Source organism: Cimex lectularius, unplaced genomic scaffold (assembly GCF_000648675.2).
Source record: "Cimex lectularius strain Harlan isolate CLEC.00 unplaced genomic scaffold, Clec_2.1 scaffold173, whole genome shotgun sequence".
Taxonomy (NCBI): domain Eukaryota; kingdom Metazoa; phylum Arthropoda; class Insecta; order Hemiptera; family Cimicidae; genus Cimex; species Cimex lectularius.
In genome coordinates, this window is record NW_019392800.1 from 34287 (window position 1) to 54936 (window position 20650).

At 35.2% G+C, this 20650-nt stretch overlaps 1 protein-coding gene across 1 annotated transcript in view; it reads left to right on the forward strand.

The window, feature by feature from the left end:
* The first annotated feature begins 6658 nt into the window (after nucleotides 1-6658).
* LOC106666680 (brain-specific homeobox protein homolog) overlaps nucleotides 6659-20650 on the forward strand; it is a 77239-nt gene continuing 63247 nt past the window's right edge. The window contains exon 1 of the mRNA XM_014394037.2: nucleotides 6659-6836. Coding sequence (XP_014249523.1) covers nucleotides 6729-6836 — 108 coding nt within the window. The 5' untranslated portion in view covers nucleotides 6659-6728. The remainder of the gene's footprint in view (nucleotides 6837-20650) is intronic.

Sequence of the window (20650 nt, forward strand, 5' to 3'; positions counted from 1 at the left end):
GAAAAATCAAATTTTTAGCAAATTAACGTTAATGTGACATTGGCCTTTGATAAATTACGTACATATATTTACAGTTTATTAGAAAGGGCAACTTTTCTTTAAGCACCATATTTGTCAGAATTTACAGAATTCAGAAAATCTGACTTAAACTTTAGTTAATAACTTCGCTAACTCTAAAAGTTTATCTTATAAATATTTATTTTCTAAATGTTACAATGATGTACTCTGTGGTTTTCAGCGTGAAAATCTCAAATTAAGAAATATAATCACAGTCTTCCTAGCCTTGTTTGTTTGACTTGACTGACAAAAATACCCTGTCTCAACACTGATGACAGCGAAATGCTGGTCGTTAAATATAAAAATGTATGTGCCAAGGTGGTAGAATGAATTGGCAGGATTGATTTGCGGGAAAGGAAGTAAGGAGCTACTAAGTGCATGTGTGTTCGAGTAATCGCGCACACTCGAAGTGGGCCGTTTTCAACCCCCGTTTAGCCAGTCGAGGATCCCTTTCACGTGTCAATTTATCATTGGTCTCCTTTCAAAAAACAGGAATCTGTAAATTTTACAAGTTGATTATGATGTCTGAAGATAATTTTTTTAAGTTGTCAAAATAAAATGGCATCATTTTATTATACAATATACATATGTAAAAATTATAAAGCTATATTTGGACGTAAAGATAGCTTAAAAAAATTTCTCATTTTGACAGAACATGTCACAGCCTTTGCTATATGCTGTGCGCTCTTAGTCATGAACAGGAAACTCAATTTTGTGTAAAACGTTAGTTACGAGTCTGGCAAATGAAAGTAAAATTAAGTAAAGAACTACAAGTAATTGCATTGATCTTACATACATTTTACGTAAAGACATATTGGCATTACATTATGACGTGTACGTTCAATTTGAAAAAGCAGTCTTGCCCTACACTGTACACCAATAATAAAAAGATACCAACTTCTGTTCAAGACAAATACTTAGGACTATACATAGACAGCATATTGACGTGGCATCCACTTAAGACTTAAGAGACAGAAACTTAACAGAAGACTTGGACAACTACGAAGATTTCTAAGACTGAAATCCGTCTTGACCGTCAACATTAAAATAACCTTATACAAGACGATACTGCGACCACTTTGGAAATACGGAATGGAACTGGGGGTTCGACCAAGACATCAAACATCCGGCGCATCCAAGCCTTCCAATCAAAAGCCCTCACTCCTTTCACACCAACCTCTCGACCCTACTGCTCGAGCCCTTTCTGCAGATTCCCATCGCGAGAACCCGCCACATATCCCTAATCGACGATGCCCTCGAGACCTCCTTGCCCCTTAATCCTTCACATTGTGTACCAGGATTGGCTGGTTTGTCATGGCATGTGTCCTCCGAGTGTAGCGCTGGCATTAGTGTTAGTGCTGTAATCGTGTGGTAAAAACGTAGTGTAATCACATTTGTTCATCACAAAAAAATTATGAGATGAAATTATATGTATTAATATTTTTTAAATATATATTATTAATCAAATATATATTATTATTTTAAAGTAGTGACATAAAAATATAATAACTAGTATGGAGCCTCATTAATCGGAAACGTTCTTTATAGAACATGAAACAAAAAGTTATCTACTTATATCAATAAATACAAATTTGTACTTTTTAACGGTATTCCGATAGAGATAGTGGAAAGGTGAAGCCGGAAAAGGACAGGGAAATAATAATGGACTTAAAACTTCACTCTATACTACCCCCCCCCCCATTCCTTGATAGGGTCTCTCCATGTACGAAAATAACAGCATTACATTATCAAACCCTTGGCTTAGAAGGTAAATTTGAAGGCCAAAACCTGAAGAAACCAAAAATACAGAAGGATATTCTTAGTCTCAAGAACATGGAATTAGACCTGACGCTTTAGCCGTACTATCGACCAGTTTGATGCTGCCTGAACTTGCAGTTTCAAGTGTTATTTATTTTTTATTTTTTATAATTAAAGTTCTTGGGAGTAGAAATTTATGTGAGAAATATGTTATAAACAATCAAACCAACGCACCTGGGATAGAAAACTAGGATGATGGGTAACAACCATGAAAGTTCATTAACCAACCGATTATACTGAGAAATCTCACCATATAAAATTTGTGATAAAAAAAAAGTAGATATATTACAAATACAGCAGATGTATTATTAATTTAGCATTTATTATTATTAATTTATTTATAATATTATAAATTATTTTAATTATAATTTATTTAGAATGAAACAATCGACGTCAAACAAGTGTTTCTAAATGTATTCGCTGTATGTTGTTGTTTGTAAATACTACGATTTCTCTTGTTAACAAAAAATATATTATTACAAAAATTAAAAATTATTACTTTCCGAGTTGTTTTAATCGGTGTCATCTAGATCTACAATGCCATTTAGATCTCACAAATCATCGTCACATTTTATTATCTTTTTATTGTAAGAGGACAATTTAATTCGTTGAAATAATCATTAGCAAACCTTATTCGTATATTTATCTTTATACTGCCCACCCTTAATCTTAATAGCAAACACTGCTATGATCTAAATTCAACTATATTCTTTATTTTAGCTTCCACCCTTGACTTACATTCTGTGCATTTCCACCCATCTCCCACTTTATCCTTGTACATCCAATTTGTAGAGGTATTCATCTTCTTTTTACTGTGGTTGCATACGACGTTTTGATTAGTTCCATGTTGGACACTAACAAATATATCAAGGAAATTAATGACATGTACTTATAATGCATGAACAAAAAAAATCTGTTTACGATTGTTCTCAATTATGTAATAAGAAAATATGTTAATATTTCTCAGCTGAATACATTTGTAATACGATATATTATTTTCTAAATATTTAACTTATTTTGCCCTGTACAAATAAAGTTGTACAAAGCCTAAAAAGTAACTATATACCAAAAATATACTTTTTATGTTTTTTCCTTTGATAACTATACGAAATAAATTATTTAAATACCAAATTTGTCTGGAGAACTTTCGCGGCAATGAAAACTTCATAAAAACAAAAAACATAAATAGTTCTTAGCTCGGATTAGTTTTCTAGGCGGTTCTAAGGGGAAAAATACATTTTGCAAGACAGCAGAACAATGTGTGTGATGTATCATGCTCCTTTTCGTTTCCCCTATTACAATATAACAGCACTATATAAAATTTTAAATAATTATAAAAACGCTATCAGGTAATAATAGTTAATCAGTACAAAATTAAATTTATCGTGAAGATGTAGCCAGGATAAAAGCTATTACACATATACATTAGAATAGACCTTTTTTGTTTAATGAGACCATTTAGTTTCATCAGTCATGGCTTGTTAGCAAAACTATGGTATTATAGGCATATTATCTCTTATTTAAATGGAAGATTTCGAGTTGTAAAGATTTATGATTCTATGGGAGTGTCGGTTGACGTAAGATGTGGTGTGGCTTAGGAAACCGTTCTAGGACCAATGCTTTTATATTGTACATCAATGGTATTTTTTTAATGGTGGTATGTCATTTTTTAGCGGAAACAATTTTGATGAACTGGTGTATGTTTTGACTGTAATTTACAATTTCAGTTTCGTATTGAGATGTTAATTAACAAAATTAGAAATCAGTATATATTAACTTAATATTTTTGATAAGTCTTCTTTGAAATGGTTTATTTTGCCCTATACCAGAAGTTTCGTTTTCACACAATTATTTTATGGTGTAATGCAGGTGAAAATGTGGTGAATAAATTATTATTATTTATCACTTTGTTATAAATATAACACTATACATCCTAGATTTGATATTGTTCAATTTTATGATGATTCCAAAACTTTTAGTTTAAGTCAACTTTTTGTTTGCGTATGCAAAAAACTAATATCTAATTTTACTAAACTTAAACGCTTCCTACCCCTTCTTATTATGTTATCCTGAAATTCTACCTAACAGACCGCTGCTTAGAGTAAGGTGTGGCAACGAGTTCTCGGAAATCGGATCGATCCAAGCCGGCGTCCCATAAGGGAGCATTTTTGGTCCCATCCTTTATCTCACCTGTACCCGCTGGCCTACCTGCACACCCCAATAGCATCAACATAATCTATGCGGACGATACCGCAATTCAATCCTGTAACTCTAATCCTACCCATGCTACCTCCAACATGCAAGGACACCTTGAGAGTATCGAAGACTAGTTCAAAATGTAGAGGACAAGACTGAATGAAGAAAAATGTACTGGGTGTACGTTCACATTTAAAAAGCAGTATTCTCCTCCATCTTACTTCAAAAACAAAGATATACCGATTTCCACTCAAATCAAATATCTAAGACTATACCTAGACAGCAGACTGACGAGGAATCTCCATCCCCGTCCATTTAAAAGACAACAACTTAACATAAGACTTGGACAACTACGAAGACTTCTAGGATTGAAATCCGACTTGACCGTCGACATTAAAATAACCTCATACAAGAAGTTACTGCGACCACTTTGGAAATACGGAATGGAACTGTGGGGTTCTACCAAGCCATCCAACATCCTGCGCATCCAATCCTTCCAATCAAAAGTCCAGACAAATAGTCAAAGTTCCTTATTACGTCTACAGCCTCACTATCTACAACGACTTCAACATTCCTTTTGTAAACAAACTGATGCGTTCCCGGTTAGAAAAGTTTTACACCAACCTCTCTACACATTACCATCCCGAGAATCCTCCACGTCGCCTTGGGACATCCTTGCCTTTAATCCCCTCACCCTGAGTGCCAGCATTGGCTTGCTAGTCGTAGCATGTGTCCTCCGGGGGCAACGCTGGCATTAGTGCTAGTGCTGTCACCTTGAGATACGAAAAACGTACAGTGATAACAAATCTGTGTAGGCTACAAATAAATATGTAAACTGCTCAAAAATGAATAGGATATTTTTAATTTATTCTTATTATATTAATTTTAATTGAATTTATTCTTGTTAGTTGGATAAAACAAAATAGAAAATACGTACCAAAAACAAACAAATGTTAATCCTCAGTTTTAATAACGAAATTACTTAAGAATGGTAAACATGAAATTTACTCATTTGTAAACAAACAACTTTTCTTGTCTTTTCTCCGTTTTAATCTAGTTGTATATCTTTAACCATGGAAAGACATCAACATAAACCATAAGGACAGAAACATTGTCATTACTGCAAGACGGAACCCCTTCCAAAATGTCCGCCAGATAACAAGATGTTTTGGCAAAGCCTTTATCAACACATACTATTCGTAATCGTTTGTGGTAAGTTGCCCTCACATCGTATGTCTCTTTGAGACGACCTGCAGCAACAGCCCCCACCAATAACTCAGGAGAATATGGTGCAGCGAGCGCCTAGAATGCTGCTACTGATGAGTCGCGTTTCAGGCGCTGAAGGGTTTACAACCTCACAGGGGATACAATGCCCCAGTTCGTGCTCCCTTCAGTGCAGTTTGGATCTAGCCTGGGATTTACACTGGAGGATGAAACGGACTCCATATTGTTCAAGGCAACCTCACCGCAGTTCGTTATGTCCAAGGAATTATCGAAAGATGTATCCCTCAAACCAGGTATCTCTTTGTGGACGACAGTGCCAGTCCACATAGAGGTAGGGTTGTTAATCAGTGTTTAGAAAACCTGGGAATTTCCCATCTGCCCCTTCCCTCATTGTCTCCAGATCTCCATTCCATTGAGCACATGTGGGATGCGTTGCGAGATGGCTTTTCGATCACCATCCGAAGCCAGTTGACCTGAACAACTCAGTGCAGCGTTACAACATGTATGGAATAAAATTCCATATGACGTTAGTGACAACACCATACGTATGCGTAACAAGTGCACAGAGGTTTTAGCTAACAGAGGACATTATACACGGTGTAATAATTGTTTAAACAAATTATTATGTCCAATAAACAAAATTATGGCATTAAAACCTTTATTTTGTTATTTTTCAAAATCCCTTAACTACAATTTTCCTTCAGTAAAAACATATAAATTTCTGTGTGGTGATTAGTGACCGTTAATCGATATTTATTTAGAAAGCCCGAGGGCACTCTCGACACGACACGCAAGAATGGCAAATTACACAGAAGATAAATACTTTGAGCCCTGAAGATGATCTCAATAAAGATAGAAACGTTGGCACGGTAAAGAAAATGTTTTTCTGAAACCTACATCACACCAGACCGCATCTCACGATTTCTAAATAAATAATAATTTCTAGTAAATTTTAATGCATTTATAATAAAAATAAAATAAAAATGTTGGGGAAAGTAAATACTATAATATTGACAATATCCCTATTCATTTTTGAGCAGTTTAGTATCATGGAGGATTTAATCAGTAAGTCGGAAGACTATTTCGACCAGAGAAAATGGGAGCAGTTGCAAAAATCTGCGGTTTTCATCCAACTATTTCCAGTAGGGAAGGATTTCCCGGCAAGGAATTAACCCTTAATAAGGTACTAATGGTCGGCGATTTAAAACGGGGAATACTGGGGATAAAGTTTAATTTAAGGGCTAACAGGGGTTTGTAAGGGGTTGGACAGGGGGTTGAGTGATAGAGAGGGGGTGATTATCATATCAGGGTGTTTCCGAGATTGATGGTGGGGAGCCAATGGGGCGAAGGGTTGGAGAGATCGATGGGCCAATCCAGTCACTCAGTCCAATGGTCGGGGGGCCGTCGGAAGGAAATTTCTCACATTCTCAGTCATGGCTGCACATCACCAAGAGAAACATCCCATTCAGGACTGTTGGCCGAGGAGGACTTCATTTCTAATCGACGACATTCTCTTCCGACCCGCGGCACCACAGCCGATCGTGAGTTCATCCATACCCAGATTGTTTTCGTTTTTTTCTTCTCTCACATTATCCCGTCTCCTGGTGAAAATCGTCATGTTTCTTTCATCGAATTTGTTTTTTCTCTTAAATCCTATCCTGAATAAATTGTCGAGCTCGGATAGAATTTTCTTCATGACCCTATCTCAAGAGAGAATTTTGACCCAACGATCCTGTGTGGGACAGCTCATACAAGACATTTTCCCACACACAGTTTTGTTTACAGTCTATTCATTTATACAGTCTGTTTTGTTGTGAACCTGAAAATATCATACATCACTTCTTTGGAATTTGACGTGACTCATTATTTTCACTGCACATCAACTTTTGTTTCGGAATAATAGGCTTTCTGTTATCGAGACCGATTATCCGCCTTTTTGTTGATATTTGATCAATTGATTGGCGGGCCTTAATTGAAGAAATGTTTAACAAAAGAATCAAGTAAGAAAGGGCATGTAGCTTTAAAATCAAATTTATCGTATCATTCTATGATACCATTGATTTTCCAATTCATTTATTTGTGGTCGTATATTACACAGAGAAAATATGAAACAACTTTTATTATGTGAAAATATTTTTCCATTTAGAAAAAAAAAGTATTTAGCGTAATACATTTTTAATATATAAAACAATAAATCATCCAATATTTTCTATTTGAGCATGTAGTTCTCACCATTTGAATTCCTATTAATTGCTCCTATTGTTCTACAAATTGTATACGTCCTCTTTAAATTATATATATATATATATATATATATACTACCATAACTATCCCAAATTTTTGTCTTTCTTAAGCTATAAATAAAATAACATGCAGTAATAAAGCCTTTTGTTTTGAATTTCCTGGGCAATTTTTCGGAAGATCTAAAATATCAAGTTAATAAATTCTTATTAAATACTAAATAATTTATGTTTTGAACTTACTTTTTTATTTTTCATGATTTATTTTCTAAGTTATCAGAATATGGTGTTTTTGTTTTGTTTTTTTGGATACCGGCCAGGTATCGACCACTCCAAATATGATGATAAATATAATTTTCGATTCGAACGTACATCGTAGTTTTGCCGAATAATAAGTCCTAATATATGATGACAAACAGTAAAATTTTAATTTTGAACTTCTTTTATAATTTCCATATATTACACTTTTTCGTGTAGAAATGCGTGGTGATTAGTGACCGTTAATCGGTAATTATTCAGAAATCGATACGATTTCTGAATAATTATACTTTTTTCTAAGTTCCAAAATATGATTCGGACTTACTTTCCTACTTCGATATCTGTTTATATAAAATAAATACCATATTTGCTTAGTGGTCATAATTGACCGTATTAATTATTCCAATTAATTATTGTTTTTATCTAAGGTTTTGGTTGAGATGGAAAATTAGTGTCTGGAGCGGGATTGGAACCCATGACCTTCGGCTCAATACGCCGCTGCTCCAACCACTTGAGCTATCGTGACTTCGATCCCCATCGGACACCGAGAAGAGGGAAAATTGGAACGGAGGTAGGCTGAGATGGGTACGGTGTCCGAGGGGCTCGAATACAATTAATTATTCTTTTCATCTAAGTTTTTTGGTTGAGATGGAATATTAGTGTCACGAGCGGGATTCGAACCCACGATCTTCGGCTGATACGCCGATGCTCTACCACTTGAGCTATCGTGACCTCGATCCAGTCGGACACCTACTTCCCATCTCAACCGCACCTTTTGAATTTTCCCTCCTTTTTGCCATTTTTCCATGAAGTATACTTCACTAAAGCTCTCCGTGGCCATTTGTCGTCGAGAATCCAATCCGATTACACGACGTTTGAAAAATGGCAAAAAGGAGGGAAAATTCAAAAGGTGAGTGATTCAAAGTGTCCGACTGGATCGAGGTGGTAGAGCAGCGGCGTATCAAGCAGAAGATCGTCGGTTCGAATCCCGCTCGTGCCATTGACTTTTTTATCTCAACTAAAAACCTTAATTAATTATAATATATTAATTGGTCAAGCGGACCACGAAATTAGTAAAGTTAAATACTATTTTGATCCGAACCTCCATCGTAGTTTTACAAATTTTATTTTTCTTTTCTTTAAGTCCTAAAATATGATGACAAACAGTAAAATTTTAATTTTGAAGTTCTTTTGTAATTTCTATATATTATACTTTTTTCTAAGTTCCAAAATATGTTGCCTACTTACTTTCCTACTGTGATATCTGCTTTGCAAAGGCAGGAAAAGAATCACTCTGCGACCGAGCAAAGTCGACCTTTCTATTGAATACAACATAACAATGTGAATTTTGTGACCGACGTGGCAAAATAGAATAATATATTATATTAGTAAGAAACAAAGTTTATATTTGTTTTCCACACCCTTATAAACCTCAAAGAAATGATGAAGGTGGGGTTAGTTGTAGATTATCTTTTCGTAAATAATGGTTCTACTGACAGATTTAAAAGATTAAATCATTTCCAAGTAAAAAAAAGATAAACCTCTGAAAACTATTTGTGGGGGAAAATCAAAAAATAATTTTATCTATCAAATTATTGACCTTCCAACTGCCTCCAATTTGTTTTTTCGAAAATCATAAAAATGGCGATAACTTTGAAATAACTCAACAAATCTAGAATAAATGTTACAGAAGTTTAGAACCCTCAAAGCCAACGTAATAGCACAAACCCCGTCATCGTAAATAAATTAGAGCCGGATATATAAAATGAACCGTTGGAGGTGATATTCATTTCAATTTTATTTTTCTCACTTATATTCACACAATCTTAAGGTTATTGTCATTCGCTAATAGATTAACAATCCAGCTGCCTAACCGTTAAACGATCTTGCTTATTATTTGCTAATTGTTGTGTACAAGCAAAATGATTGGCAAATAATAACCTATTGTAGTCTCAGTAAAGTAATTATAACCACACATATAAAATGAAACGCATGGGTTGTTATTTTTTTCATCCTTATTTTTCTCACTTATAATGACATAAAAATAAATCCTTGTTGATAAAGGCTCAAAGAAGGAAATTTAAACTTAAAAATGATTGAAAATGAGTTGAATGTGGATAAAATCCAGACAAGTTGTCCAAGAGGAATCCGGACATCGGCGAGAAAAAAATTGCACTCAGCTTAAAAAGGTATATATATTTATATATATTTTTGCTTGGAAAATATACATAAAATATACATAAACATGTAAAATTGTGCATAAAATTCGTATTTTGTACGTAGGATTTAAAAAAAAATAGTTTCACTTACTGTCCTAAGTCTCTTGGTCAATACTTCAGAATTGTTTTTGATAGTTAACCATAGCATTATTGCTATGTACATAGATATTGAAAAAGGAATTCGAAACCAAACGTGTTATCAAATTAAAACAAAGTATATACTACTGATACTAGGAATCAAGTATGTTTTTCGCAAAAAAAATTGACATTCGTTGTCCAGGACTTCAAAAACCCTTAACGCGTTTAGACCCTTTAACCTACACTTAATGGCAGAAATTTGGCCTCTGTGAAAAAATTAGAACCCTAGATCAAAAATAAAAGATTTAAGAAGTTTTTGCTGAATTCATGTTTATTTTTTTTTCATTTATAAGAGCATTAAATTTAAACGTTGTTGATGTAGGCTGTAAGATAAGATATTCGGCTTTCTAACGGGTGTAATAACGTTGAAATTTGAAAAAATTAAACGGGCTATGAAATTTTTAATAGAACAACGGATATCGGCGAGAAAAACAATTCCCTCACGAATCCATCTAAAATGTATATTTTTAAAATTCACTAATTTCGTGGTCCGCTTGACCAATTAATATATTACAGTTAATTAAGGTTTTTAGTTGAGATAAAAAAGTCAATGGCACGAGCGGGATTCGAACCCACGATCTTCGGCTAGATACGCCACTGCTCTACCACTCGATCCAGTCGGACACTAACTTCCCATCTCAACCCCACCTTTTGAATTTTCCCTCCTTTTTGCCATTTTTCAAATGTCGTGTAATCGGATTGGATGAGTTTATGAGTTTTCCCTCCTTTTTTCCATTTTTTATAAGGTGGGGTTGAGATGGGGAGTTGATGTCCGAGTGGATCGAGGTCACGATAGCTCAGGTGGTAGAGCAGCGGCGTATCTAGCCGAAGATCGTGGGTTCGAATCCCGCTCGTGCCATTAACTTTTTTTCATCTCAACTAAAAACCTCAATTAATTGTAATGTATTAATTGGTCAAGCGGACCACGAAATTAGTGAATTTAATAATTTAAAAATCTAGATTATTTAATTTTTTCTTGCCTACAATGCCGCACATTGGCAGGAACGTTCTTACGCATCGCTAATACTTTTCGACCTAGTGTCACTAAATGTTTTTCGCTGAAATCGGCGTTCCCACCCGACTCTAGTCTCCCCTTGTAAGCCGATACATATGATGTCAACCCGTAGTATGTTCCATTTTAAACTTCTTTTATAATTGTCATGGACTGGAATTTTTCCTATGATCCAAAATATGATAGCAATCAATACAATTTCTGTTTCGAACTTCCATTGTGATTTTATTGAATTTTACTTTTACTTGAGCTTTAGAATATGAGGTAGAAACATTGTTTTTTTTTAAATTAGGATATCCTCAAGTTGAGCCAGTCTCTCGAACAACGATGGATGGCGATATGACGTCTCCCAAAACCTCTGAAATATTCTGTGCAGTGACTGGGAGTTTTTGGTGGCTCGTTGGTAGTGGTCCGTGACCGAGAGAACCGTTGACTGAGGTCCGGGGGCCGTGTGTGGTTGATTTTGCAGCGGTTGAAGGGACTCTGGTGCAGCAGGTAGCCGAGTGCAGCAGTTGGCCGGTGCTTCATTAGTAAGACTCAAGTCGTGCCGTGAGATTTCGTCTGAGTCTGAAGTCAGTGGGGCAGTGCCTCTCCTTATATACGAAAGGGATCTACTCTGATTGGCTCCAGAGTGGAGGGTGAGATCATTCCAGAACTGGTAGTGAAACCTAACTTTCGAATTAATCAAAATTTTTACTCCCAAAATCATTTTCCATCTGTTGCCTATATACTTATATTGTAATAATTGGGAGCAGGACTTTAGTGGCCTTAACAATTTTTTGTCTGAACATAGGGATCTAAATCTAACAATTATAGGCGATTTTAATGTGAGAATAGCGGAAGAACAAAATTTAGAAGAGATCGAACTCGAATGTATTGGGAATTTTAGCTTGTATCGCCGCTCCAGAGATCTAACTGTCAACTCACGTGGCAAAAAATTCCTAGAATTATGTGCAGACTGCGGCTTGTTGATTCTTAACGGTCGTTCTATTGGTGATGCAGAAGGGCACTTTTCATATATATCTAGAAATGGAGCTTCGGTCTGAGACCTGGTACGTGTACCAGTTCATTTATGCCCCTTGAAAGAGTATTTTTGGGTTTTAGGGGAGACATATTCAGATCATCAGCCTATAGTGTTTTCCATGTTTGGTGACAATACCCCCAATTATGAGAGCCCTACTTCGCTTAAAAGGTTGCCTTGGTCAGATAAACACATTGACACTTATAGAAAGAATTTATCCCGGCCCCTTCTATTTTCTACCGTCGATTCTTCTCCAACAGCCTGCAACGTGGATGAATACAGTTTATTTTTCGAGAAAGTAATAAAAGCTTCTTGGCCCCACTTGCCCAAAGGTGGTTGACATAAAATTCGAAAGAACGCTTGGTTTGATTTTGATTGTTATTCGCTGCGAAATAAAACGTTCTCTCTACTTAAATTGTTCCGCATAACTAATTCCGATATGGTTAAAAAGGATTTTCTAGCCTTGAAATCGGAAATTAAAAGCCCTCTGCCTTGAAAAAAAAGTCTATTTCACAAAAATGGTAAACAGTTTCGAGAAGGTTAAGGATGCCACAGAATACTGGAAGTTGAGGAACCACTTTAAACATAGGTCTCCTTCCAAAAGCAGCAATATCTCGATGAATTCCTGGGTAACCCACTTTAAAAATTTACTTAACCCTCCCTTGATCGCCTTTACACGTTTCTGAACCTCCTGTTTGACTGCATGTTAGATGAATCTTTTACATTAAATAAATTGAAAAATGTTGTCTAGTTTAAAAAATAATAAAGCACCGGGTCTTGATGGCATTAGCTACGAGTTTTATACATTTGCAAACGACTGTTTTCTTGAAAAATTATTATCTTTTTATAATTTTGTATTTAACACTGGTGAGGTCCCGTCTTCCTTCGGGAAGTCAATTATTTTTCCTTTGCACAAACAGGGTGACGTTAATGATGTTAACAACTTCCGAGGTATTTCTTGTATCAATGCATCTGCTAAAATTTTTTCAAACCTTCTTCTTCAAAGCCTCGAGAAATTTGTCAAAAGCAATAGCCTCCTAAGTGAGTTCCAGGGCGGGTTCAGGAAAGGTTACTCACCAATAGATAATATCTTCACGTTAATCAACATTATTAATCTACACTTAAACAAAAATAAGAAAATATATGGCTTTTTCGTGGACCTTAAAGCTGCCTTTCACTGTGTGGATAGGAACGCTCTTATACTTAAACCCAGCAACCTTGGTTTCTCAATATAAATTCTTTCAATACTAAAATCCTTATTTACACAATCTTGCTCTGCAGTCGTTGGGGAGTGGGGTATTTCGAGATATTTTGAGGTGCGCTCAGGGGTTAGACAGGGAAGTAACTTGAGCCCTTTATTATTCTCCCTTTGCCTCGACGATCTCCCTGATTGTCTTGAATACGGTATGCGTTACGGAAATATTGAAATAAAGATTCTTTTGTACGCGGACGATATTGTAATTCTGACAGACTCACCGGTTACCATGCAAAAAATATTAATGCCTTAGAGACTTACTGTAATAAATGGAATCTTTTCGGTCAACCTAAAAAAATCCAAAATTATGGTTTTTCGTAGGGGAGGCAGGCTTGCCTCAGGCATAGTCAGTGAGTCAATCAAATGAATTCAATTTGGGCTAAATTCATTTCCAATAATCTTGTGTGCAGCAAATACAAGCTGTTTTTGGCTGTTTGCCGCTCGATTGTGTCCTACGCTTCCCAGGCTTGGGGTTTCCAGCGCTATGAAACAATTGAATCCCTACAACGATATTTTATCCGTAAAATGTATTACCTACCTTCTTTCACCCCTAACTACATGATCTACCTCGAGACCTCAGCTGAACTTTTGTTTCAATTTACATTAAATCTACATACTTCCTATGTCTGCAGGGTCCTAAACCTTCCTAACTACCGCCTTCCTAAGAATACAGCACTGGAAATCATAAGATCCAAAATATCATGGTTCTCTTCCTGGAATAACTTGGCTCAACAATTTCAGCTGAATGACAATTTTTCCCGGACAATTTTAAAGAGTGGCCACTTTTACACTCAAAACTGATTAACAATATCCGCACCTCTCACACAGTGAAATGTCTCCTTCATGCTCAAAATTCCTCTAGGTTCTTGCTGTATAAGGACCTTAATATCAATCAACCTTTCTTGAACATAGCGCAAATTTCTAAAATTCCGTCCATTCCGCTAGCCCGCTGGTTTTTCAAAATTAGGTGCGAGTTACTTTATCTTAAATTATAACCCACAAGAGTCAATAGTTCCGACAAGTGCTCTCTCTGCAACATACTTTTTCTTCATTCATTCATAGTGAAACCTAACGAGTACTGTGGTAACCTCAGGTGGCCACCACAGTCTGATACATAATCAATACTGTAATTTGTTCAGTTAAAAAAAATTGTTTAAGGATCCAGTAGTAGCCTTCAGAAATCTTCGGGACCGTCTCTTAGAAATGGAGGATCAAATACGACCAAGCCAAATGCCAGCAAATAACATTCACCCTTGCCATATCACCCTTCATACAGTCTCCTACATCGACAATACACTAACTTGGAACTCCTTTGACTCCAAAGGATTGCAAAGACGATATATTTTATTCAAAGGACTGATTGGCAATAGATCAAAACTCTCACTAAGGAACTATATTAACACTATTACAACTGTGGGGTTCAACCAAGAGTCCATCCTCCAAAGAATTCAGTCACTCCAGTCCAAAATCCTTTTAACTCAGCCCAAGCTTCTTACTTTGTGTCCAATCTACGTAGACCTTCAGTAACCTCAAAGTCTTTATAGACGCATTCTTAAAACCTTGGACGGTCATCCGGACCACCTAGACGAACACCTTTCATCCCCAACCTTTCCCAATAATCCTTTAAGGCGCCTAAAACGCGAATGGCCTCGCGATTTCCTCCAAAGTGAAGAATATTTGTTTATTGTCGTACGGCCCACAAATCATACCTTCTTTTCTGGCAATCGGTGAATATTCTTTCTTCTGGGTAGTCAGTGAAGCAAAATTTAGTTAGTTACTTTATAAATTAACATTCTTTTAACTGACCTCACTGTTATTTCCAGTTTAACATAGACGTTCATAAAGTATATGTCTTAGACTGATGTTGTATTGGATCTTCTTGGTCAAGACCTCAAGAAGATCCAATACAACATCAGTTTAAACTACAGAGGTCGATCAATGTTAACTAGTATATGTCTTAGATCTTTGTAAATATATGCTTTGACTGTGCAGTTTGAAGCAGTTGAAAATAATCAAAGTACAATGCTGGATATGCTGTGCGATAAGGAACGAAAAAATGTACTTCTGTTATCTTGATAACCTCTTTATCTTTAAAATAAGTAATATTTTTCATTTAGGATTATTCTCTTGGTTGTATCCTCGTCGGTAATCCACTCTAGGCAGACTGGCACAATGGTGACTGATTAATTACGCAATTTAATTTGTAATTGACATAGTCTGAGAAACTAACTTGAGTAAATTTGTAAAATTTAAAAAAATATTATTACATAAATGTAGAAAAATTGGATGTAGTTAGTGGCTCAAGAAACGATCTTAGAAATTTTATTGATCACAAGAGAAGAATACTTAAAGAATACAACTTAAACAAAATAAAATATGATTTCGACACAGAACACACTTAACTAAGTCCTCTGCCCGCCTGCCGAGTGCCGCTTGGAGCGTCTTAGGTACACTGATGGACAAGTTTATCGAATCACTCAATTTATTTAGTTTAAAATTAAATCCATTAACTTTCTACAATAGTTAGAGGTAATTAGGAGCTGTCGTAGTCAAAATAAACAGTCAAAAGTATTATTATTTATTTCCTTTATTTACTTTTGCACTGATTAATTAACAAAACGTAGCATTGCTCAGCCTAAAGATAGCTTTCAGTTAGTTTTTTCTTTCGTTGATTTCATTTGATATTATTCTTATTCTTAAACCTTTTTTAATGGCTCCAGTCAGGCATCTGACTGAGTATGACAGTGTCAGGGTCATTAGAGGACAGCTGTAGCCAGCGCAAAATCGCCAGGAGACTGAGCGTATTTAAATCACTCTAAAATAGGAAAGGTTCGTCGACGCTTATGAGAAACAGTCTTCACACTAGATGGTTAGAACAGGGTCGACTTAGTTCTACACACGAGAGACACGATAGATTCATCCGTCATCAGGTTCTACGAAACCGCATCATTACGGGAAATGAGAAAAGAAATATGATAAGCGTGTTTCGATTCGATTGAAACCGAATTATTTTGATTTCCTCCAGGACTGTAAGAAGAATGAACAATGAAAATAACCGGCACCCAGCTCATGGACCTCTTCTTACCTCAGTTCAGAAAATGGTCAGGCTTCAGTCTCACGGGAACATGTGACTTGGACATTGGACGAATTCTCTGTACACATCATCAGGTGGCATTTCACGGTGGGCCAACCGAACTGGTTGTTGTGCGAGGTAGAACTTCATAGAGGTACTTACTTACAAGAGATAATCGAAGAACATGTAGTCCCATGTGCCCACTACATCGGTCAGAGATTCTTGCTTTTGCAGGATAATGCTAGGCCTCATACAGCACGTGACATGACTACCACAATGAGGTTGGAATTGAGTGCTTGGAGTAGCCAACTCAAAGACCAGATTTGAACCCAATCGAATACATCTGGGACCAACTTAAGCGACGAGTTCGAACGCGAAACCCATGTTCTCACTCTCTAGAACAGTAGAAACGGCTGTTTTTGATTAATGAAAAAGAATTCCTCAAGATTTTACCAGAAATCGTTTCCAAGGGATGCAAAGGTTAACGGACGTGATTCGTGCCAAAGGTGAAAATTCTCGGCATTAAAAGGGGCAAATTTTTTTTTTATTTTACATTTTTGTGTATATATTTATTTTTTAACTTTAATAATTTTGTTCTATGCTCAATAATTTGTTTCCAAGGCATGCAAAGGTTAACGGACGTGATTCGTGCCAAAGGTGGAAATTCTCGGAATTAAAAGGGGCAAATTTTTTTTTTATTTTACATTTTTGTGTATATATTTATTTTTTAACTTTAATTATTTTGTTGTATGCTCAATAATTGTTTTTTAGAATTAGGTGTTAAACATTTTCTTTTTAAATGTCTTATTTTTACAACCAAACCTATTTTTGGTATACAAAGTATAAATAAACCTAAATACATTAAAATTTAAGGGTTGAGCGTTAATTTTGTTCATTATTGTTTTCCGTCAAATATAATTACCAACATAATTTTATCTTTGGAAAAAGGAGTCGATTCTAGGTAGGTTAAGGATGACATTAAAAATTTATTTTTACATCATCGCCTGATTAATCCAAATGTCTCTTGGCCACCCAACGGTTAATCCACCCTCTCATTCATCTACATCTTTTACGGTAATAAACTCGGATTATTATCGACTCAGATATCCAATTTGTTGTTTGGGAGTTAATTAATTATACAGTCGTAAGTAAAAACCTCAGCAGCCCTACTATCATTCCACTCCTAATTCGAACTTAGTAGTTCTGCCATTATTTGTGATGTTATGGAACATAATAGCATAACTCGGTCAAAACTTGTGAGAACATATTTTTTGCTTGCAAAAGAAAAAAAAAATCGGGCATAATAAAAAAATGGTCAATTCTATCAAAATTTTCCTTTCAGTAAAAGTGGCATAAAATAAGCTCTACAGTCGAACTGTGCAATAAAAATATGGAAATCTCGTTTAAAATAACAAAGTTAGTGTCATTTCCAAGGTAGATGATAAAGTTATGTTAAATTTGTTACCACCACGCGATTCCTAGCCAAAATTAACCTGGGCTTTGTATAAGACCATTTGATATACCTATATACATAAATATATTTTTAATTGCCATGCCCGTTGTTTTGATTATTATTTTAAACCTTTTCGTTAGAGCATGATGACGCTGATATGCAATCTATCATTTGTTTCAATAATTTAGAATAACCTGCTCTAACTTTTTGATAGATATCAGACCTGCTCTGATTAATTGTAATTTTCTTGTTCGATCAGTCACATCAAGCTTCCGGCGGAACGAAAATTATCTACGATCTGAAAATATTTGAATTTATGGTTTAACGATTCAGTTCGGAGATATACTGGTGCGCTTAGTCTCGCCCCAGAATCCTTTTATCTGATTAGGGTTTTATCACAACATGACTGCAAGTTCTAAATTGATATAAAAAAACGTGTGCCATTATCGCCGACGATAGTATATAATGAAGATGATTTTTCATTTTCTGACAAGCTCCCAATAGAATTGAAACGAGAAATTGACCTGTTAAAAAGCGGTATGCAACGGGAAAATAGGCAGTCACGATATCGAGATAAGTGATTTAATAATTTAGCATTGGTATAAATCATACGATACTGCGACTATCTTCTGCAAAAAGCTGACTAAAAATAAATACAGTGTTTTATTATTTTGAATTTGTACACATTTCAAACGTACCACAATATACACAACACCATCTTGTGATGCAACTTTTTTTTTATTAAAGATGGTTTTTCCCTTGATTAAATATCTTTATTAAACCTTTTACGTTTCTCAGTGTGGGGGCGTACGCCCCACAGGGGAGGGGGGCAATTTGAGTGTTAAATGGATCAATTTTGAAAATAAGTCGTTTAGATTTTTAGTGAACTATGTACCGATTCCCATTCATCATTTAAGTAATAAGTTTTGTTTTTTATCTTACATTAAAAAACACGACAAATTTGCTAATATGTATGCACAACAAAGGTTGAAGCCCATATTTCAAAAAATAAACAAATAAAATAAATGACTTATTTTTTCTCGGCTCTTAAGGCCTTTTGCCAACAGCGCTTGGTCCCGTGCCAATATTGTCGAACTAGTGACACCAAAAAAAAAAAAAAAGATTCACCAAAATCAGTGACCCCACGCCTTCCTTTCTTCCTTTGTTAGCGGCCAACTATTGCAAATTGTATTTACATATATATATTACACAACAGACCTGGTTTGTTTGACTAAGGAAACAGTTCTTAGCAAAATTAGCCGAAAGTAGTTTATCAAGCTTAATTTATATTTCCTTCCATCGCAGCTAAATTCTATTGGGATTTGGCACTTTCTTTCGCAACTTTTCGCCGTAAGTTACCTGGTAGAAATCAGATAATTACTTTATCCCTTCAAAATATATCAGAACGAAAAGTACAGTGGTTATGATTAAGTGTCAAAGAGGATTTCATAGATCTTGAAAAAAAATTATGATGGAAAAATGGTTTCATGAAACTGATCTAAAATCGCTCAAAACTGTGTTTCCCAGTGTACGGCCTACAGGGGGACAATTTTGAAAATAACTCGTTTAGATTTTTAGACAACATGAGCCGATCTCATTCGTCAATTAGTTGAAAAATCATGATATGTTGTAGCTTCTGTTCTCCTTGAAATAGCTGAATTTATTTGTCGGGCCTCGGGCTATTCCGATCCACAAGAATTTCATGCTATTTTATCAATATCCCGTGATAATTACTGCCAGTACCATATTTTCGCGGCGTTACAAGTAAGGCTTATCATCATCCCTGCAGTAATGTAAGTGTAAAACTGACAAGTGATATTAATTTAGTTTTTATAGGTCCAAATTCTAGAATAATGACAAACAAATGTGCTTTTTTTAATCTTTAAGTAAATTTAGCATTAATATGAATATGCAGTTAGATAGGGGTTATTCGCGTTTTTTGAAAGCGGAAAAAACATAAAATTGAAATTTCAATAAATATTACGTAACACCATAAATGCAATCTTATAGGCTTACCTAATTTGTTACCCATACTGACTTTTGCATATCAACTCCTCTAAATTTACTCCAAATCTATAAAACCATGAATGGAAAATAAGATGTGGCGTTTCGATTTTTATACACAAACAATATTGTGCAATTTATAATTCGTAACTTTTTGTATCATAATTTTAATGTTATTAAGTAATATTAATTAGAATTTGCTATTATGGATTAATATAACTTGATTTACCAGGTGAAGGAAAATAAATAGAATGAAGTACATTCCGAGAATCCTATTACTTTCTAAGATTATAATTTACATTAAGGAAAACTTCATTTTATCTGATATTTTGGTAAATTTGGAAATTTCAACCAAATCTATGGGAGTTTTTTCTCTTTTCTAGAAAATATGTTTTATCAAATCTACGAATTTCACTGAAATTTACTGTTTTTTGTTTTAGCTGGATATTAATTAACGTCCTGCAAATATTTTTCAACGATGCACCTGTTAAAATGCGAAAAGTCAACTATTTTGTGACGATAATTTGGATTTACCAGATGCCCTTTTGAAAAGTATTTTGGATTTGAATCTCAGGTGACGTGTACCAACAAACACTTTAGCGTCTACTACCGACCGATTTTTAGATTGATTTTTACTGATGCGATCTTATCAAGTTTGATCGCAGTCTCTTTATATTGGGGC